This window comes from Rhincodon typus, chromosome 37 (genome assembly GCF_021869965.1).
Source record: "Rhincodon typus isolate 14 chromosome 37, sRhiTyp1.1, whole genome shotgun sequence".
NCBI lineage: Eukaryota > Metazoa > Chordata > Chondrichthyes > Orectolobiformes > Rhincodontidae > Rhincodon > Rhincodon typus.
In genome coordinates, this window is record NC_063368.1 from 16,295,517 (window position 1) to 16,306,401 (window position 10,885).

General features: G+C 47.1%; 1 protein-coding gene across 2 annotated transcripts in view; it reads left to right on the top strand.

The window, feature by feature from the left end:
* LOC109920487 (neurotrophin-4-like) overlaps window positions 1-10,660 on the top strand; it is a 61,155-nt gene extending 50,495 nt beyond the window's left edge. Inside the window, exon 2 of one of the 2 annotated variants that reach the window (XM_020520520.2) lies at window positions 9,762-10,606. In XM_020520520.2, the coding sequence (XP_020376109.2) occupies window positions 9,783-10,514 (732 nt within the window). In that variant the 5' untranslated portion in view covers window positions 9,762-9,782 and the 3' untranslated portion in view covers window positions 10,515-10,606. Of the gene's footprint in view, window positions 1-9,761 lie in introns of both variants that reach the window. The other variant, XM_048617660.1, reaches the window with a different exon arrangement.
* The last annotated feature ends 225 nt before the right edge of the window (window positions 10,661-10,885 follow it).

A 10,885-nucleotide genomic window follows, 5' to 3' on the forward strand; every position in this document is an offset into this window, starting at 1 on the left:
ACTGGACCCGAAACATTAACCCTAATTTTTTCTTCTTCACAGATGCTGCCAGACCCGCTGAGCTTTTCCAGCAACTTCTGTTTTTATCCCTGTTCCTGTACGCAGTATCTCGTCAATAAAGAGTTGTATTCAAGCCATGAAGTCAGACTTGAAACCAGAAACTTGTGATTAAGAATGGAAAAGGAAACATCATTGTTTATTGTAAGGGGAGTGGGATCTAAAAGTAAATTTGTTTTACTACAGCTGGACAGGCTCATCTGGAAAACTGCACAGTTTTAATCTCCTTATTTAAGGAAGGATATTAAGAGTTAGGAGCTGTTCAGGAAGGTTCATTTGACAGATATTTCAAAATGAGGCAGAGTTGGCGGGGGTGGAAGAGTTGTGTTATTCTATGAGGCAAGGTTTAGACAAGTTCAGCCTATATCCATTGACGAATGAAAGGAGACCTTACTGAGAGGACCAGTATCCTAAGAAGTTGACATAGTGGATGCTGGAGGGACCCATCATGGTGAATGGCGTGTTTCCCCTTTGTCGGAGAGAGACCAGAACTAGCGGAAAGAATTTAAAAAGAGGCCTCCCATTTAAGATGGAGATTAGGAGGGTTTATTTTTCTCTGAAGGTCATGGATCTTTGAAACTCAGTTCCGCAGAGATCGGTAGAAACCGAGTCCTTGAATAATTTCTAGTCACAGATTCTTAACCTTTGACTCCCTTGGTCCTTTTTGGGCTCACAATCATAGATAGTGAGGTTGAGGCATTAATATCAGATTAACCAGGGTCTTCTAGAACGGTGAAGCCAGAACGGCCTACTCCTAATTCACAATCCACTGTTTGTTTACTCCAAAGTGATAGTGCCATCCCCTAACTCTGAGCTGATACTCGATGTGTTACTGATATGGGCAATTGTCCGAGCCCACAGCATATTGAGGTTGTACAGGGCATTGGTGAGGCCTCTTCTGGAGTACTGTGTCCAGTTCTGGTCACCCCGCTACAGGAAGGATATTATTAAATTGGAGAGGGTTCAGAAAATATTTACCAGGATATTGCCAGGAATGGAGGGTTTGATTTATAACAATAAACTGGGACTTTTTCCACTGGAGCATAGGAGATGGAGGAGTGACCTTATAGAGGCTTTAAATTGTGTGTGGGGTGGAGGGGGCATAGATAAGGTGAATAGTAAAGTCTTTTTCCTAGGGCAGGGGAGTTCAAAGCTAGGTGGCATAGGTTTAAGGTGAGAGGAGAAAGTTTCAAAAAGACATAAGGGGCGACTTTTTTACGCAGAGAGTGGTTCATGAGTGGAATGAATTGCTAGAGGAAGTAGTGAATGTGGGGACAGTTACAACATTTAAAAAAACATTTGGATATGTACATGAATAGGAACAGTTTGGAGGGATGTGGGCCAAACACAGGCTAGTGGGATTAGTTTAGTTTGGGAACATGGCCGGTGTGGACTAGTTGGACCAAAGGGTCTGTTTCCGTGCTGTATGCCTCTGTGACAACAAACCAGTCAGCAAGTGCTCAAGGACGAGGCTAAGATTTTTGTTGTTGATCTGTGTTTGCATTCCAAGGTCCTGTGAAGCTCGAGAGCTACAGTTTTTAAACACACAGATGGCTCCATCTCTCCCTTTTGAGGGGCTGATAGGCCTGATGTCCATTTTAATTTCAGACTGTAGATGCTTCTTCTCTTCTGTCCAGGATTGTCACATCGTTCAGATAGTTATAGATATTTGTGAATCAAGCTGTTTAGAGATCTTATGACATACCACTGGAGCAAGTGGGACTTGAACCCAAGCCTCCAGGTCCCAAGATAAGGACATTACCACTGCACCACATGACCGTCTCCAGAGGGTTATGTTACAGGGAAGATTGAATAGAGTATGAAAGATTGAGTATGAAAGATTGCCGAAGGGTGACCTGATCGAGTTGTTTAAAAGAATTTGAAGTTGCACAGATTAGTTATTTCCAATTTCTCTGGACATTGCTTCACACAGTTTTCTCCCTTCAGCATGACAGAGCTGAGGAGGAATTTCTTCTCTCAGTGGGCTGTGAATCTATGGAATTCCTTACCGCAAAGGCCTGTGTCGTTAGGTAAATTCAAGGCTGAGATAGACAGGTCTTTAATCAGTAACGGAACCAAAAGTCGTGGGGAGACAACAGGAAGGCGGAGTTGAGGATCATCAGATTGGCCATTCAATGGGGAACAGACTCGATGGGCTGCATGGCCTACTTTTCCATCTAATGGGTAAGTAGTGGAAGGATTCCCCAGCTGCCTGTTAGTAAACAGCAAAGCGCCACGGTTACTGGAGTTTAGAACTAAAAGTGAGGGAGCAGGAGAAACCCAGCAGATCTGTCAGCATCTGCAGAGACTGGTAACCAGCATCTCACGCACTCCTCCTATGGCCTTGAAACCCAGGCTTACAGACCCTGCCCAATGCACCCCGAACCTTATTTCAGGTAAGGTCATATAAGCTTCAGTTTGGAGCCTAACCTTCCAGAAGTGAAATCAGGGTGCAGTTATCTCCATGTAATGTAAGAGGAAGATTGTTACATTGTGGTAATGCCCCTGGTCTAGCAGTTCAGCAGCCCAGGTGATTGCTGTGGGCAGATATTTTCCAACCCTACCCAGGTCAGAGATGTTAAGGTACACCTCTGGAGCATGTGGGATTTGATCCTGCCTCTCCAGAGCATGGGGAGGCTTCTGGTGCTGTGGTAGTTACCCTACCTCTGAGCCAGCTTCAAGTCCCACCATTGGTAGGATTTTGACTCAATTAATTAATTTTTTATTCATTTTTGTGAGATGTGGCCGTCGCTGGCTGGGCCCAGCATTTCTTGCCTGTCCCTAGTTGCCCCTTGAGAAGGTGGTGGTGAGCTGCCTTCTTGAACCGCTGCAGTCCACCTGCTGTGGGCTGACCCACAATGCTATTTTTTTAATATGTGTGATATCCTCTAACACACATCCCAATGGTTTCCCACCACTAAATCAAGGTGACTTTTTTTTAATTATTAACTGCCATCAGTAAATTGTCAGAGTAACCAATTAGAAATTTAAATGCAAGGTCCATCACGGCCAAAGTAAACCATCAAAAGTGAGGGAGGGGTAAGGAGAATAAATTGATTATAAAGCTCGTCCCAATGGGAGTAATCATGACAATGATCATTGATTGTTGTAAATACCTGTGCAGTTCACCAATCCCTTTTAGGGAATGAAGTTTGCCATCCTTAATTGGTCTGACCTATATGTCGTATCTTTCTAAATGACCACTCCTGTCATCTTATGCTATATGCCACCTCTACCACTGTATGGCACTGGGTAAGGGTTGTTTGAGGTAGTCTGGTGCCTCCAATTCCCCTTTGTCTTGTTCTATCTAGTGATTAGTGGTAAGGGTTACACCACCATTGAGTACAGAAGAGGCACTATTCATAGATAACATAGAACAGTATAGCTCAGGAACAGGCCCTTCAGCCCATCATGTCTGTGCCGGCCATGATGCCATTCTAAACTAATCCCATCTGCCTGCACATGGCCCATATCCCTCTATTCCCTGCCTGTTTATGTGTCTGTCTCAATGCCCCTAAAATGTTGCTATTGTATCTGCTTCTACCACCTCCTCTGGCAGCATGTTCCAGGCACCTACTATCCTCCGCATAAAAAAAACCTTGCCTCACACATCTTCTTTAAACTTTTCCCCATCACCTTAAACTTATTATCCCTAGCATTTGACATTTCTACACTGGGAAAAAGATTCACACTATCCACCTTATCCATGCCTCTCAGTTTTAAATACTTCTACCAGGTCGCCTCTCAGCTTCCAACGTTCCAGCAAAATAATCCAAGTTTGTCCAATCCCTCCTGATAGTTAATACCCTGCAATCCAGTTATAAGGAGAGGCTGGATAGGCTGGGACTTTTTTCACTGGAGCATAGGAGGTTGAGAGGTGACCTCATAGAGGTTTATAAAATCATGAGGAGTATAGGTAGAGTTAATGGTAGCTGTCTTTTTCCTAGGATGGGGGATTTCACTCCTAGGGGGCATATTTTTAAGGTGAGAGGAGAGAGATTTAAAAAAGACGAGGGGCAATTTTTTTACACAGAGGGTGGTTTGCATGTGGAATAAACCCCCTGAGGAAGTAGTGGATGGAGGTACAGTCACAATATTTAAAAGACATTTGGATAGATACATGAATAGAAAAGGTTTGGAGGGATATGGGCCAGGACCAGGCAGGTGGGACTAGTTTAGTTTCGGATTATGTTCAGCATGGACTGGTTGGACCGAAGGGTCTGTTTCTGTGCTGTATGACTGTATAAAAAGGTTGACTGCATGATGCCAGGGAGGGTTTAGAGGGATATGAGCCCAATGCTGGCAAATGGGACTAGATTAAGTTAGGATATCTGGTCGGCATGGACAAGTTGGACTGAAGGGCCTGTTTCCGTGCTGTAAAATTCCGACTCTATAACACCTACATGGGGTCAGGCCCAACTACTATGACCTTATGGAGCTGGTACAGATATATTTGCTCCTTCTGACAGCTAGACTAGATCTCCTTGTCTCCACCCACACTGTGTGTGGCATCAGTAGGATGCATAGTACCAGTTTGACATAAACATTGACCCCTTCAGACTCATTGCTTTTTACAACAAAGGTGACTCCAGATCCACAGCAATGTGATTGGCTCTTAACCACCCTATGAAATGGCCTTGACAAGCCTCTCAGTTCAAGGGCAGTGAAGGAAGGGCAACAAGTGTAGGCCTCACCAGCAAAGTAATAAAGTAGGGGAAAGGTTAGTCAGGCACAATGTGAAAATCTAGTCCTCACCTCACTGAGAGGCTGCAGATGCTGGTGGGAGGAGTCGGGGGCATTACTGTGGGAACATTTGAGGCACAGAATGGTAAGACAATGAATGGCTACAATAGGATAAGGATCGAAGCAGGAAAATGGAGTTGATGTGCCAATCAGCCATGATGTCAATGAATGGTGGGACAGGCTCAAGCAGCTGAATGGCCTCCTCCATTGGTTTCCAATGGCGATGGGTTGGCGACCGTTGCCAGAAGGGTGTTCCTTGACACTGGGTGCTTCAACTTGGATGTGTCGTCTCTGTGTGGTATGACCACGAAAGTGTTGAGCGGGAGATTTGCTGAAATGTAGGGAGAAACTGGATTTCAGAAGTAGCTTAGCAAGTGGTGTAAGGTCTTGTTACCATAGTAACACACCTAGCAAACAGATAAAGCAGGTTTTAAAATTCCAACACCGAGAGAGTCACTTAGGTGCAATTTAATTGTTTAGGATCAATTGAAGGGTGCGTTTAACATGGACCTTTCACCTCTAGGGTCAGGGTTCAAATCCACACAGAGGTTAGAGGTGAGTGTCTCCTGGTGTTGTGATGCTTATGGGATGTTTGATAAGCCTCATCTGGTGCCCATTGAGCACAGGGTAGAAGGAGGCCATTCAGCCCATGTTGTGATTATAAGGGGCACACACAGCCTGCCACCCTGGCCCCATGGCCCTGCAAATCCCTTCTCTCCATAATTGATTCGATTCCCTTTGGGAACCCACGACTGACTCTGCCTTCACCACAGTCTCTCAGGCAGGTCCTCACAAACATTGTCCCTCATCTCAACTGTGGTTCTTCTGTTATTGCTGGTGCCACAGCGGGAGGCTGTTTGGTCCATTGCCTCCGTACTGTCCCTCCTCGGAGCAATCCAATCTGTTGCAGAGGTTGAGACATGTACAGTCCCTGCTCTGCTTCATATTAACCGGGCTCAGTCAGGGGATGATTCTTTTCCCTTGACTCATTCATGAGATGAGGGTGTTGCTGGCAAGGCAGCATTTATTGGTCAGAGGGCAGTTCAGAGTCCACCCACATTGCTGTGGGTCTGGAGTCACATGTAGGCCAGACCAGGTAAGGATGGCAGTTTCCTTCCCCCAAGGGAACCAGATAGGTTTTTCCTGAAAATCGACAATGGGCATCATCAGATTCTTAATTCCAGATTTTTTAAAAAATTGAATTCATATTCCGTGGCGAGATTCAAACCCAGGTCCCCAGAACATTATCTGGGTCTCTGGATTAGCAGTCCAGCGATAATACCACTAGGCCATTGCCTCCCTGACACTGGCTATTTACTGTCAGTACTCCCCGCACCCGGGATTAAGAAGGGAATTCTACAGAATAACCAGCAAAAATACAGGCCATTTTATGTTTCAGTGCAGTCTCCTCACACTCCTCTTTCACTTCATCCTACCAACACCCCCGTTCCTTTCTCCCTCCGTAGGAGCAGGAGTAGGCCATTCAGCCCTTCGATCCCACTCCGCCATTCAATATGATTGCGGCTGACGCTGTATCTCAACGCCATGTTCCCACTTTCTCTCCACATGCACTGATGCCTTAATATCTAAAAAATGTATCAATTTCCTTCTTGGAAATGCTCAGTGATTTGGCCTCTCCAGCCTTCTGAGGCAGAGAATTCCACAGATTGACCACCCAGTGAGCAAAGAAATGTCTCCTCATCCCAGTCCCAAATGGTCTACTCTAATCCCAAGAGCTCCTGGTTCCAGACTCTCCAACCAGGGGAAACATTCTCCCTGCTCTCCCTGCTGTAGGCACAATGTTGTGAAACTTGAAAGGGTGCAGAAAAGATTTACAAGGATGTTGTCGGGACTGGAGGGTTTGAGCTACAGGGAGAGGCAGAATAGACTGGGGCTATTTTCCCTGGAGCATTGGAGGCTGAGGCAGTGACCTTATAGAGGTTTCTAAAATCATGAGGGTCATGGATAGGGTAAACAGACAAGGTATTTTTCCCAGGGAGAGGGAATCTAAAACTAGAGGGCCATAGGTTTAACGTGAGAGGGGAAAGATTTCAAGGGGACCTAAGGGACAGACTTTTTCACACAGAGGGTGGTGTGTGTATGGAATGAGCTGCCAGAGGAAGTGGTGGAGGCTGGTACAATTACAGCATTTAAAAGCCATCTGGATGGGTATATGAATAGGAAGGGTTTAGAGGATATGAATCAAATGGGACTAGATGAATTTAGGATATCTGATCGGCATGGACAAGTTGGACCGAGAGGTCTGTTTCTGTGCTGTACATCTCTGTGACTGTTGTCAGTCTAGCCTTGTGACAATTTAATCCCCTCTCACTCTTCTAAACTCCACGTCAGCTTTCTTGTCAACTTACCCACCTACCTCCTGTGGTCATACATTCCTCATTCTCATCCCTATCTGCGAGGACATTGAAGTATAGAATGGTTACAGCACGGAAGGAGGCCATTCAGCCCATCATGACTGCACCAGGTCTCCGAAGGAGAAACGCAACAATCACTGCCTTCTCCCTGCGATCTTCGAGTCAATAATCCAATTGTCACAAAAGCCTCCGTTTGGACCTGCCTCAGCCACATTCTTAGGCTGTGCACTCCAGGTCTTGAACCACTCAACCTCATATTGCGGTGGCATCATCTGCCAATGACCTTCAGTCTGTGCACTCCCTCCTGCTCGATCCTCCCACCAATGGAAATGGTTCCTCCCTGGCTGCTCAGTCTCAAGATGCTTCCTGACCAATGAGGTGCTTTTCGAGTGTAGTCACTGTTGTAACACAGGAAAGGCAGCAGCCAATTAGCACAGAGGGTGATCCTGCACACCTTGCTGTCAGCAGGCACTTCTCCTGAATTCCCCCTGGGATCGATTAGCCTGTTCTTCACGGCCCCTTGTTATTGGAAAAGGGGGTGGTGCTGAACATGCCTCGCACGAGGAACCTACCCATCAAATACCGCAGCCACTGATTGCAGCCTGGAAGGTTTCGGGGTCCACGAAACAGACGGTATTTTGTCCGATGTCCCAAAAGGGGTCTGATCATCCCAAGTGGATCCTGCAGCTATCGCGGAGCCCATTTCACAACAGTCTCTACAGGGCTATGTAGCATCTACAAGTTGGTATCTCTGACAGTGCAGCACTACCCTCAGAGCGGAACGCTCATACCTCCAGGCTACAACCTGTGTGAAAGTCTCACTCGGAAAGAGAATCCGAATGAAACATTCCATGGGCCGAAGGAAGAATTGTACCAGCTGCCTTCCTGAGTGATGCCATCTTGTTGACCTGGAGCCTGCCCAGGTAACTGCAGCCTTAAAGGGCTGCAACAGCAGCGCACCCAGAGGTACAGGAGGAGGCCATTCAGCCACTTGAGCCTATTGCCCCATTTAACTAAATGTGTTTGAGCTGTATCTCAACGGCATCTCCTCAGTTTGGTTCCATATTCCTTGACCTGCATGCCCCCACTGAAGTCTAACACCATCTGCTGTTGTATTGACCATTATCGTTCACCTCACATCCCAATCACTTCTAGCAGTATTTTTAGAGGAGTGAGTCCAATTTTCCACTTGCCTTTTCACAAAGAATTGTTTCCTGATGTCATCCTCCAACAGCTTGGCTCTAATTGTGGTGCTCTGTCTACTGTTTCTGGTTTCCCCATGAGACAAAATGGTTCCTCACTCACTGTTGTTACCAAAGAACAGTGGCGCCATGATAATGTCACTGGGTTAGTAATGTTCTGGGGACGTGGATTCAAGTCCCACTGGAGTGGGCGAAGCATAAATTCAATGGATTAATCAATTGGGGGGAGGGAAATAATCAGGATTATGAAGCCTGTAACAATGACTATCATGGGGGGGTTGTGGAGGACCGTCTGGGTCACTAGAGCTCTTTCAGGAGGGGACATCTGCTGTCCTTGGTCTGGCATATGTAACTCCTGCCCCACAGCAATGTGGATGTCTCTCAGCCACCCCCTGAGATGGTTGAGTGAACCCCTCCGGTCAAGGATAATTAGGGCTTTGCAACATTTGTTGGGATTGCCCACATTCTATTTAAGGATTTAAAAGAAAAGGCCAACAACTCTTGAAATGTCACTTGGCATAATCTCTATACCCATGGGAACAGGGACCCAGATTAAGGGCATGGTGGCTGTATCACATCTCCCTACAAGGAGGATTCAAGTCACACCTGCTCCAGAGGTGTGTAATAACAGTTCCAAACAGCATGATGAGGAAGTACCTGGGCGACACCATTAAGCCCCTTCTATTTGGATTGGGTAGTGGTTGATTGCTAATGGAGGCCAATGCATTCATACATCACCATCACGGCTGATGGAGTTTAAATTTAATTAACATCTGAAATATCACAATAAGATGTAAAGCGATTGCTTACCACAGCAACCAAGTTATAAACCCAACCTAAGGGAGTCTAGTGATGCTGTGGTAGTGTCCCTACCTCTGGGACAGGAGGGAGGCCTGGGTTCAAGTGCCACCTACTGCAGGGGATAGCGATAACATCCTTGAGGAGGTCGACCATCTACATGGAGGCCTCAGGCTATATCAGGTTCCACGATAACAACAGAAAGGGTCAGGCCCCACAAATATAAAGGGCCTTCTCATGGTGTCCCTACCTTTGGGTAAGTTCCACCTGCTTCAGGAGGAGAGTGATCATATCCATCAGGAGGTTGATCAGGAACCACGTAGAGGCCTCAGTCTGAAGGAGATGTCCAACCTGCAACCAAAGTGTGCTTGTAACTTTTGACGCTTTCATTCACTCCCCATCCTGACGCCCTCATGTTGTGGACTATCTAACGCCTATGTTATTGAATATCTGAACCCTTCCTGCACACTTCTCTCACTGTCTTGTCTCTCTGTAGGTGTGTGAGGTGAGCACAGTAACCCCTATGTTATTGAATATCTGAACCTTTCCTGCCCCCTTCTCTCACTGTCTTGTTGTCTCTCTGTAGGTGTGTGAGGTGAGCACAGTAATGGTCACCTTCCTCTATGCCATGGTCATTCTGTATGTTGGAAGTTTGAAGGCCGCCCCATTGCAATCAAACAGCACGGTGCGAAGCCGGGGAGTCCTGGGCGACGCCCTGAGCCCTGACCCGCCACTCAGCGACGACGAAGACGACGACGACGACGCCTACCCACTTGACGACATGCTGGGAGAGGTGCCGGCCCTCGGGCCTGAGGCCTCAGGGAGGGAGTGGGACTTGTACTCACCGCGGGTGACCCTGGCCGCCCAGCCCCCGGGCGTGCCGCCTCTGCTCTTCATCATGGAGGAGACGCTGGGGAGGGCGGACATGGCCAACCGGACGGTGAGGCTGAAGCGGCAGGCCCCCAGCCCGGGAGCCGGGGGGGTCGACCCTTCCCGGAGGGGGGACCTGTCAGTGTGCGACAGCGTCAGCCGCTGGGTGACGGACCGCCGAGCGGCAGTAGACGTCCATGGTAAGATGGTCACCGTCATGATCGATGTGCCTACCTCCACCGGGCCCCTCAAGCAATACTTCTACGAGACGAAGTGCAACGAGCGATCCTCGACAGCGCAAGGTGGCTGCCGTGGTGTCGACAAGAGGCACTGGATCTCCGAGTGCAAGACCAAGCAATCCTATGTCCGCGCCCTCACCATGGACACTCAGAAACGTGCTGGTTGGCGCTGGATACGCATTAACACCTCTTGCGTTTGCACATTAATTAGCCGGACGGGCAGAATGTGACCAAAAAAGCCTTTCCTCCATCCATTCCCCCATCTATTGGTGTTATCTATGTGTTTTTTTTTCTGTAAATATATAAAATATATAAATTATTTCACTTAAGATTATGGATTGCATGTACAAAAAAAAAACGAACCCCTTTATACTTTGAGCGATTGTATTTATTAATCCTGAATTTGCATATGGCGACTGTTGTATTAACTTATTGTATCTGAAATATATTGTTCTTGGGGAAACCATGACGTGCGGTCAAAGGGGAGCTTTCAGTTTTTCAGGGAGCCAACGCAGACAAGTGGAGTGAAAAAAAAAACCCAAAAGAACTGCAGAAACTGGAAACGAGAGCAGAAATTGCTGGGAACACCTGGCAGCATCTG